At 35.3% G+C, this 12,134-nt stretch overlaps 1 protein-coding gene across 1 annotated transcript in view; it reads right to left on the reverse strand.

The window, feature by feature from the left end:
- si:dkey-199f5.8 overlaps positions 1-12,134 on the reverse strand; it is a 47,008-nt gene that overhangs the window by 13,235 nt on the left and 21,639 nt on the right. Inside the window, exons 2-3 of the mRNA XM_679369.9 lie at positions 8,328-9,387; positions 5,928-6,163 (exon numbers count right to left, since the gene is read on the reverse strand). Of these exons, the coding sequence (XP_684461.4) occupies positions 5,928-6,163; positions 8,328-8,682 (591 nt within the window). The 5' untranslated portion in view covers positions 8,683-9,387. The remainder of the gene's footprint in view (positions 1-5,927; positions 6,164-8,327; positions 9,388-12,134) is intronic.

A 12,134-nucleotide genomic window follows, 5' to 3' on the forward strand; every position in this document is an offset into this window, starting at 1 on the left:
AAAACAACAAGCCATGATCCACCCAAGTTCAAACAAAACTTGTTGTCATCTTGATGAACAGCCACAAATCCAAGAACAAAATCTGCTGTCTAAAAGTGGTTTTACTTTCTCCAGAGAGCTCAAGTGCACTCGCCAAGGGTCTATATTTAAAATAACAAACTTCTTGAGCTAATGATAATAACGTGCGTGTGATTATTAAAGTGCTTCTGACATCCAATCCTTTCAGAAACGGACAAACGCGAGAGTGATGTGCAAAAAAATGAAGGAAAAAGCTGAAAAAAAAATAAAGGAGTAAATGATTCTTTCAGCAACCTAAAACATGAACAAGCTGCCGTGTTTAACTATTATCATCCACTTTTACACTATTATGAACTCGAAATGAAGGCATTACCTTTTTAACAGAGGTTACATGTGCTGGTAAAGATTAAAGAAACAGATGAGAGGTTTGCACTGACTGTGGGCTATAATTTTTGTTGTTTTTGAAACCAAATAAGGATTAAATGTAACCATTGGTAACTATTTGGCAATGAAAATCGCAAGACTGATAAAGGCTATATCTGCATTTGTTAAACCATTTTTATTCCCAATGTGTGATCAACTTACAACAAAACTAAAATAGAGCACTGTCTATGAAAGCATGAAAGTATGTTGACAGTGACTATGTTTACATGGACATCAGTAATCAAAGTATTTGCTTTAATCTGAGTACAACAATAATATGATTAAGATGTTTAAATGAGTTGCGTTTTGAATATTACTTTTATAATCCTGTCTGACATGTTACAGCCCATAATTCGATTAAAGTCATTGTGTCACCGTGCTATCCACATTTCCTCCAAAGTTTGAAGTAATTTCAGGATTTTCATTTTTAATTTGTCAATTTAACTGGAGTTTGGCACTTTCACTTTCATTAAAGAACATATCATTCATGCCCCATGACAAATGAGATATTGAATGAGAGTATGAACTAATAGAAGAGTGTTGCTTTAAATGGAATTTGATACCGCACGGCATATGGGGGGGCCTCTGCAATTCGCAATGCAGGTGTCTGTGGTCCTTTACTGACTCAGTAGGTGGAGAGAATAGTGACAAACATCCGTCTGTGTGTGTGGAAAATCCAGTCGCAAAATGCAGCACAAGTCCTACACAACGATAATAGTTTGATTGCGGTTTTTACATGTCTGTACTGCACTTCAATTATGAGACTAAAATCGGCATACTTCACATGTCTTAATTCCATTTCTGTTTAGTTCGATTATGACTTTAATCAGATTAAATTAATCAAAAATAGCTGTTTACATGGCAGACTCTTAATCAGAGTATTGTCTTAATCGCATTAAAATTGGTTTGTTCGAGTCCATGTAAATGCCCAAACATTTTTTTAAGAAGAGCCAAAAACCAATTTTGATTGAGGGCTGTGGGCCGAAGGTAAATAAAGCAATTTATTTATTTAAAGTTGCCATTGGTAATTTTCTGATGTACTTCATAATATTCAGAAGTAAATAGCAAAAATTACTTTAATCGTATTACCTAATGAATTACATCTTTTAACATCTTATAATGAATTTATTACAATAAAAGCAAATAATTCATTTTATTGCACAATGAAGTTTAATACTGTTTACACTAGTCAAGTTGTTGAGGTCTTGTGCATTGTCATCTATCCGTCAAGTGACACTATTTACATAAAAATAAAAAAAAATCGGATTCATTTATATTTACGTACTCAACAACATCTAATTGAAATGTTTAATTTCAGTTCGTTTTTTTTTTAACTTAACTATAATACAAACAAATTATTAAGCTAAATATAAAGTTAAATTATGTTTATCTATAAGTTAAATAAAGATTTGGATGAGTTTAATCAGAAATAACAATATCTGTTAAATCTATGTAAATAAATACCTGTCATTCTCCTTCTCTTCTTAGATGGGACAGTGGGCCAAATCAAAGATTACCACTGACCCTAGTTTGGGCATCTCTGGTGTACGCACTGTGTCCTAACTAAACATAATGCAGCACTGCGATACACGATGAAAGTATGGTTAATGCATGGTGAATCTATGTTAAGAAAAGTTTTTGCTGAAGTTAACTAATAGCCACTGATGTCAATGATAACTGGAGTTTCTAAATCTTATACATAGTGGTTTTAAAGAAATTGTTGTAAAGGCAAAAATTACAGTGGAAATGTATTCATCCTCAGGCAATCCAAGAGGTTGGTGGCTTTTTCCACTCAGTTAAACATTAAAAGATCACTCCCTTTTTCTTAAACCAGGCTCATTTTATAAGAGTTTAACAGTTGAGCTTGACCTGTTCTATGTGGGGTTTTTTTTTCGTTTCCTCTGTATTGTCCAGTTTATGGATTATAAGTTATGTTGCCCATAGGTAAACATCAATGCCTAACCCTAAAAAGTTTTTATATTTAAAATTTTAAAAAAAACTTTACGGTAATCATAATCTTGATGGTGAGATGGTCGTGCGGGATGTTCATTCGTTCATTTTCTTTTCGGCTTAATCCCTTTATTAATTTGAGGTCGCCACAGCGGCATGAACCACCAACTTATCCAGCACGTTTTTACGCAGCGGATGCCCTTTCAGCCAGCCGCAACCCATCTCTAGAAAACACACACACACACACACACACACACACACACACTCATACACTAGGGACAATTAAGTTTACCCTATTCACCTGTGCCGCATGTCTTTGGACTGTGGGGGAAATCGGAGCACCCAGAGGAAACCCACGCGAACGCAGGGAGAACATGCAAACTCCACACAGAAACACCAACTGAGCCAGCCGAGGCTCGAACCAGTGACCTTGCTGTGAGGCGATGTCGTGAGGATGTATCAAAGTAAAATTTTGGCCAGACCCAAGTCAGACTAATAATAATAATAATAATAATAAGGATTCTTTTAGTAAATGGCCAGGACAAATTAATAAAACAATTAATAGAAAAATAATAACAATGCCAGCCAAATTTTAAAATACATGAGATGAACTAAAGTACGAAAACATTGAAGTATACAACAACATGGTAAAGGATAGTCATGGGAAAGCCTGCTAAAAAAGATGGGTCTAAAGACGAAATTTAAGTGTGAAGACTATCACTGCTCCTTAGGTCCAGGCGAAGCGATATCTATAGCCGAGGAGCCATAGCGCTAAAAGGTGACACCAGGGAGCAAGATTGTAAAGTGCCTTGATATCAAGTAATATTTTAAAGTCAATACAATACTTTACTGGAAGCCAGTGACGCTGATTAAGAGGTGGTGTGACATGCTTATGAAGAAAATACAAATGACACAAGCTGCATGGTTCTGAACCAGCTGGCATTTACAGAGAAGTTTAGAAAGAAGCTTGGTGAGAAATGCATTACAGTAGTCAAGACGTGAAGTAACTAATGCATGGATGAGAATTGCTGTATGTAAACTGTTGAATTTTAGCCTTTATGAATACGTTAAGCAGCAATGTTGCCTAGTTACCTAGAAAACTTTTCATTGTCCATCAGCTCTAGTATATAATGTAACTACAGAAGAGTCAAGCTTTAAATAGGAAAATTACACATTCTTTTCTTTTCTTTGAAACTGACCGTGAAGCTAATGGTCTAATCAGATTCAATGATTTATGCTAAGCTAAGCTAAGCTAAAATGCTCCCAATAATTGCCTGAATCTATTCAAAAATGGTAAAACTCAATTTTATCTGTAGGAGAGTTGCAAAATGAGCCCATTTTTAAAAAGTGGAGTGTTTCATTAAAATAACATGTGAGAATATAAATTTATATAATCTAGTTTTAAATTAACAGTGATTTATACATTTATTATTTAATTATCTCATTTTATTCAAAATTCTAGCTAGGGTGCTAGAGCGGAGCACTGGCTGAGCCAAAGTGATGCAAATACTAAAGGCAGGGTCATAACGACTGTGCCTTTGTCTTTGGGTGATACTTTTAAGCTGGTCTGGGCAGGTGAAAACCCAGAATCTATTTAAGACCCTAAAACAAGATTTTAAACTAAAACCCGTTCATTATACACTGCACCTCCAAAAAACAATGCAGACAGGACAGCTCTGTCTCAGATCAGATTCATTATAGACTTGTTTCAGACTTGTGATACTCATTTTAAACTACTCTTGTAGTGTCTTGCAGACCCGCAGAATTCTTGAAGATGCTTTATGACTGCAGAACAACCAACACATCTCAAAGAATTCTACTTGTTAAGTTTCCTGATTTGTGTTCTCATTTTTCCTACACATTTAGATGAAACAGCATTCATTGGTGATTAATTAAATGCAAGTCAATGCTTACTCTGAGAATAAAAAAAAGCTAAACTAAATTAGTACCTGTTGCTTCCAACAATAAATTAAGGTCTTTTGAAGTGAAACGATCAACCCAAGCCAAAACCTGAACAATATATACAACCTTATTATTACCTGTAATCCAAAGCCTCAAGCTAATCTGATCCTTTTCTATGAACTGGCTCTTTCACACAATTCAAAGAACTGACTCGTCAGTTTGTTTACATAATCACAAAATGATGCCATGTATACGCTATTATATAAATCCACCTGACAATGCCACAAACTTCAATTTTACCACAGAGTTTAAAACAATAGTTCAAAACAATGATTTGCAAACCATATGTAACTCGTAGGCATTGAATTAAAAGTAACAATATTATAAATTACATTCAGTAACCTTAAACAAACTTCAATATATTGTTGAAAGCAACATATTAAATAGAATTCCTAACTTATTTTTTTACTACAAATGACTTAAGATATACGAATCACCAAAAACACTATTTTATCTAAATCTCTTCTTTATTTACTGAAACAAAAGTCATCCACATTTTAAAAGACCAGAGTAAAAAAATGTAATTAAAAGGCAATTTTATTAAATAAGAGAGTTACAAATGCAACATTGGGCCCAATCCCAATTCTATTTTTGTAGCCCTACTCCTTCCCCATATGAAAAAACATTACGAAGGCACCAGGCTATAGCTAACGCCACAACTCACTACTGTTTGCACTAGAGAAAAATTAGTGTTTCATTTCTGAATATTTATAAACAAGTTTGAATTAAATCTAGTTAATATATTTTCAGTTCCTTTTTTTAACTAACACTTACTGCATTTTAGCAGTAAGAAGAATACCATATTCTACGATACAGAATATTGAGCTGAAGTTTGACTACAAAAAAAAAAAAAATAAAATAAAAAAAAAAAAAAAAAAAAATCGCAAATCACAATTTCTGTGAAAAAAAATTTAATAAATAAATAACATTTCGCAATTAGACATTTTCCCCAAATCGCAAGCCCTAGTACTATTTAGAAGGTGGCCATATTCATGTAACAAGAAAACAACATTAATGCTACATCAGACACTGTAAAAAGTTAACTCCCAGCCACTAGACAATTCTGACATGGTATTTGAGTGACAGATGTGATTGTGAAAGAATGTCGTGGGACTACTATACAGGAGTTGTTATTATTAAGGATTATATATAGCAAAATGTAGCATTTTTTTAAGCATGATCGCAAAACACAAACATTGTTATGACAAACATGTGCTTGTTTGTTGTAAAAATTCTTAATAATGCCAAAAAAAATACTAATTTGTGCATCTCCTGACTCGCATGTGCAGTCATGCTGTCATTGTAGATGGTGTATTCTGGGAAACTTTCATACCCCTTGGTTTAGAGTGTGGTCCTGGAAAGTTTTAAAAGCCATCTAAACCTTCCCCTTAGCCCTACAACTTCAAGCTAAAGAGAATTGGGACAAGGGGTAAGAGGAAGGACTAAGGTGTAGAATTAAGATTGGACCTTGCTGTCATTTCAGTGTCAGACGAGAAAGACACACAATAACCTACTGACCATACATTTACGAAATACTTTCTGCATCACTAAGCAACAAGAGGCTGCAGACGCACCTGGTGAATGATATAGATGCCATAGTTGAGCTGCTGGCGCTGTAGGAAGGGGTGCAGATAGTAGAGGAGGAACTTGAGATGGTGCTCCCGGCTTCTGTGAGGAATGATTATTGCGGTGCGGTGGCGAGCCTCACAGTTGGGCGGCCTATAGCGACCTCCACGGACAACAAGTGGGTTCTTCCTCTCCACATCGGCAAGTGTGAGCCCGGAAGGGAAAGTGACATGAATTGGTCCAACTAAGAAATAAGAATAAAGCAGAATTTTTGAGTTGATGACTCTCTTGCAATGTGGGAAGTCAGATCATGCATGGTGACTTGATTCTATTTTCAAATCATCACTCATATCTTAAAGCTGATTTATACTTTCACCTAATGCCACACCAAACGGATGAGGCTTTTATACTTGATGCATTCACCGTTGTGATATTCTTTTAAACGACAGGGGGGATGGTCAAAAGAAACTGACCGTAAAGTCAGATGGATAAACATAGAAGTAGGAAGTTTACAGTACTACATCATATCACTAATATTGTCATTATTTTTTATAATTTTTTTCAATAATTTGAATGATTATAAGGATTTTTATGACCATTCAGGATTTTTTTAATCAAACTTTGATGCATCACTTGCTTTTGTTCATATTTCAGGCAGTTCGACCAATTAAAGTTTATTAACATTTTAATGACAATAGAACCCGAGTTGCTCTACAAACATACTTTTTATAATGGAAAGAATAAACTATTATCACCAATTAAGCCCAGAAAAACAGGGCATCAGCATATTGTAAACTGATAGGTTCAAATATTCTTTTCTAGTTATTAAGAAAATAATTTGTTACTTCAAAATTGTAATATATAAATCAGTGTAAAAGCTAGGAATGGCGGAAAAACATATTCTGTAATATTAAAACCACCCGGGTCCCCACTTTTGGATGGACGGATCATAAAGATGTCTGTGAAAAGTCTGTCTGTAACAGGGATGACTGCAAAGTGTTTCTTATTTAACTCAAATCAAATGCCGCACCGAGTAAAATGTTTGCTTGGGTCTCAAAAAATGCACTCTGCCAGCCGGAAACATGTTGCGCTTACCCAAACTGAATCTCTGCGAACACAGCAATGACGTAAATTCGAGATGCACTTGGTTGTAAATATTTTGTTAAATAAAGTAATTTTGTATTTTTTTTTCAATCTAACCAATTAACTATTAAACACCTAAATTACAAAAAAGCCAATAATGAAACCACATTTAATTACAGCTAATTTTTATTTAGTAATTTTAGTCGTTATTTTAGCAGCATTGCCATGACAACACAATAGTGCTATAGAAAGCAGCAAAAAAGCACACAACATAGAAATGACCAATCTGTGGGTTATTGGAGCAAACTTTGCTTTTCTGGTGAGCATGTGTGGTTCAGACCTTGCATTAGCTATGTTTGCACCCACCTTTTTTGAATATGCGCATAAATAAATGGTTGACGGAAACGTCAAGATGTGCATCAACTGAGTAAGAGAAACCTTTTTGATCGATAAAAGTCCATAAACTATGATGGAAACCCTTGTACTGAACAAATTCCATTATGTGCATTAAAAAAAAGTCATGTGATTTTGTTATAAGAGATCATGTGATGATAAAAATGTGTGTAAATGGATAAAGTCACTGAGCACATTGTAAAGCTTCTGAAATGTTGTTTTGTTCATTCGAAAACACCATAACCATTTCAGCATTTGTTTTATTATATTATTAATTACCTCCAGAATAGTCAAGAGCGTCTGTGCTCCGCGCCTTAGGCTTCAAACACCACCACATGTTTATTGCGTGTCATCATACTGTTTTCCGAAGCGCACATCATTTAATAAATAAAGAAAATGTTCACGCAGTTGCTCTTACCGCAGCAAATTATGATTTTTTTTATATATATTTGGTGCCAGTTCATCAGGAAGTGACCATTTGGTTCACTTTGACTCGTTGGACGGAAACGGTGCTTTATTCGCACGTCTTTTAAGCGATATATTTTTATGCAATATTTTATGCAATATTTGCGCATTAATTTAATTAGCATTTTTGGATGGAAACATAGCTAGTGACTACGGTGGGATGTATAGTAAAATAGTAAAACCATTATGAGGCACAGCATCGCCTCTTTTTTTCTGAAACTTTTTAAAAGTTGACCATTTTTAAACGCATCGCTTTTGGCTGATGATAATTTTCGTGTTTCCCTAAATAAAAAGTTATGATTCATTTTTTAATCTTGAGAATATATGCATCTAGGCCATCTCTGTGAGAAGTTCCCAGACATCTTTTTTTTACCCAAGTAGTAACAAACTGATACTGATGCATTCACATAGACAATAAAAACAGGGAGAGATCAGAAATTTGATAGCACTCTTCCTATCAAACTCACCTAGGTGTGGAGATTGCTTGGGGCAGTAGGGCATGTCATCTCTATTAATAGGAGGGCCTAACCGGGAAAGGTTGGCGTAGACATCTGTATGGTTGCGTCCCCCAATCATGCTTCCTGCCGAAGAATCCGGCTTTCGGAATATCCGGAAAAAATACGACACTCTTTTCTGATAGCCTTCTCTTGACAGAAGAGCCATGACCACTAACTGGACGCCTAAAAACATGATCAAGTAACGCCATTTGGTTTGCAGCGTGAACATGATGACACTCAAGCTAGTAGTGCACCACTGAGAGTCAAATGAGAGTGATTTAAGTTTGGATGAATTTGAGGAACTGAACTCTATTGGTGATCTCATTCCTTGTATCTCTGATATACGAGACAGCGACTCTTATGCACCCAAACAGAAGACACCAATGGAAAAGATATGGTTTGAAAAGCTGTAAGGCGTAGAGATGTAAACAATAGGTCTATTTTCAAGGATTGGCGAACGGATTAGATATGTGGAATAGATGTAAACAAGTTTGATGAAGCACAAGGCACTTCAGATGTGGATGAATCTGCTAAGGAGAGGTATCGTTTTTCTAAAAGATATTTTCAGATATGTGCTGCAGTTTGATTTAACTTTGCAGTCTTTCAGCCTGTTAATATTCAACTCTGAATGGAAACTCCCAATGGTCCTCTGGTGTTTTCATGACTTAATGATCAACCGAGCTTCCGTCTAGCTCTAGACGTTGGAACTGGGAGGATGTGTCCAGTCGCTGGAAGGAAACGGATTGTTTTGTTCCCAGATAGTCCTTAGCAGCAGCAGTCCTGGAAAAGTCTCATGGCCCCTACAAAGTGTGGGGCCACAGAGGTATCCCAGGGTATTGTTTTATAACGTGTTGGTGTAAGATAGTCAATATGTATCTGAGTATCTTGAATATGTAGGAGGGGGAAACAAAGAGAGGGGGGGAGGGATGATATTGAACACCCCCAGCTATTGTGTCATTTTGCTGCCATGCAGGGGGAGGGTCCGACACCTCGTCCAATGCCAGCTGGTCCAATGACAGGAGTCAAGTGTCTGAAAAACAAAAAGCGAGACATGAGGAGTGACCCTGAACAGACGCTTCACAATATGTTAAGTTTGTTTATCTGGTTGGGTGCTCTGTACTAATTTGCACAAACTTGTTTCGGATCAGGTTACAAAATCAAACATTGGTCTTGACATTATGAAAATGCATTTTTAATGAATACATGATACTCCAAGTGACACAATTAAGTTGTGTTTTTGTAACTAACACACAAAGAAATACCATTGTCATTAGGGTTGGGCCGATAGACGATGTCATCGTACATCGCCGATGGCCAGACAGAATCTGCAGACGTTTTTTGACATTTCTGCTGAGAATTTTGGTAAAAATCTTCAAATTTCTGCAAAATGATTTTGGAAGTATCATAACTAAAACCCTAAAATATGAAATAAAAAGTAATGCCTTTTTAACTTTTATTTAATGTTTAAAATGCAAATCCAATTAGATTCACTTTATTCAGTAAACAAAGCAAGTTATATAATATTTATATACTTTATATAATAACTCTACTAAAAGACAGAAAATTATGACTGTACAAACTGCATTGTACATAAATCTGATAAACATTTCCATATTAGTCAATAAAATTACTTTAATTAATTAAAAAAAAACTGAATAAATACAGATTTACACACATTTACTCAAGTAAATAAACACATGGTTTCCGCTACTTTCATTCTTCCATGGCAGGGCGCCACGCCAAAATTCAGCCGGCCACGGCTACATTACATCTTCTCATTCAAAACATTTAATTTTTTTAATAGCGCGTAATACTCGCACCAAAACGTATTAAAGTGTAAGTGTAACCTTAGTAGTGCTGTGCGTCATTTGTTTAACCCTTTAAGGTTACGTGCTGACTGAAGATCTGGTTGACTGACAGGCGCTTAAGGCCAGCAAACACGATGTATAGCCATTTCACTTTACTTCAGGATGCATTAATATCGCTCTGTAGGTTTATCAGGGAGACATTCATAAATATTCCTAGCAATTCTAATAAATGCTGGAGACTTACTCGTTACATAAACGCACCAAATCGCACTTCGGCAGAATTTATTTGAGAGCGCGCAAGATCTGCTCTTGAAGCGGCTTATATTTGAGGGGGCGTGCAAAAAGTTTTGTGCACGAGCAGAGGAAATCGGCGTGCAAAGAGATCCGCATGCTGTAGGCCATTACATAAATGCGATCTCGACTTCTAATACTGTGCTCATGACATTTGTCATTAAAATAACGCCACATGTAGATCTGTGTAAAAAAAGGCCTGCCGCCACAGCTGGAAAAAATCCAATGATGTAACTCCTGACTCCTGTCATTTATGTAACAAGTATGTCTCCAACATTTATTAGATTTGCTAGGAATATTTATGAATGTCTCCAATAGACCTAATGAGCAGCATTAATGCGTCCTGAAGTAAAGTGAAACGGCAATAAACTCCAATAAGATAAAGTCATTGTATGCAGAACCACAACTCACAACTTCAAAGAATAAAACAAATAGCGCACAGCACTACTACGTTTACAGAAAGGTTTGCACTCTTAAAATTTACTTTTCTTTTAATAAGTTTTAGTGCAATTATAATTTGCTAATAAAAACAACAACAAAGACTGAATGTTTTGAATGAGAAGCTGTAACGTAGCCATGGCGGGATGCATTTTGGTGTGGCGCCCCGCCATGGAAGAATGAATGTAGCGGAAACCATGGTGTTCATCGTAAATGAAAGCTATGTCGTGTTTGCTGGCCTCACGCATCACGCACCTGTCAGTCAGTTAGTCAGTCTGTCAGCACGTCACCTTGAAGGGTTAAACAAATAAGGAACAGCACTACTACGGTTACAGAAAAGTTCTGCGCTGTTATAATTCATTTGCCTTTTAATGTGCTTTGGTGTGAATAAACGTATAACGTTACGTTAAACTGATTGATCGTTAAACTGATTTTAAAAATTACAGTAATAAACGCATGGTATTACGTTAAACTGATTAAAAAATGACAGTAATAACGTATGATATTACGTTAATCTGATTGAGAGTTAAACTAATAAAAAATTACAGTAATAAATGTATAACATTACATTAAACTGATTGATCATTAAACTGATTTTTAAAAACAGTAATAAACGCATGGTTTACGTTAAACTGATTGAAAAATTACAGTAATAACGTATGATATTACGTTAATCTGATTGATCGTTAAAGTGATAGAAAAATGACGTATATTATATATAATAAACGTATATTATGTTAAACCGACTAAAAAATGACAGTAATAAATGTATAACGTTACATTAAAGTGATTAATCGTTAAACTGATTGAAAAATGACATTAATAAACATATGATATTACAAAATTTCAAACAAATGCTGTGCTTTACAACTTTCATAAATGAATTTTCAGTTTACAGTGATAACAATAATAACTATATTATTTAATATAATAATAATATTTAATATAATGATAATTACAATAATATTTGTAGTAGTTGTTGTGAAAGTACATTTTAAAGAACAGAAGAATTCAGTGGTTTCTAAGCGAAGCTAGTAAGAAAAATTTATAGCCAGACAAGCCAGTAAATTTCCTCAACGCACTCGTCATTGGCAGGTGTGGCAAAAAGTTAATTTTGGACCCTATGTACATCTGTTGGAGAGCAAACACTACCAGCTTGTCTCACTCTCCCCTCCGTTCCACTAAAATATGTTCAGTTGAATAAAGCCTGCACTTGGTTCCAACATGGCTGACTTCCCAG

The sequence above is a fragment of the Danio rerio genome, chromosome 16 (genome assembly GCF_049306965.1).
Source record: "Danio rerio strain Tuebingen ecotype United States chromosome 16, GRCz12tu, whole genome shotgun sequence".
Taxonomy (NCBI): Eukaryota; Metazoa; Chordata; class Actinopteri; order Cypriniformes; family Danionidae; genus Danio; species Danio rerio.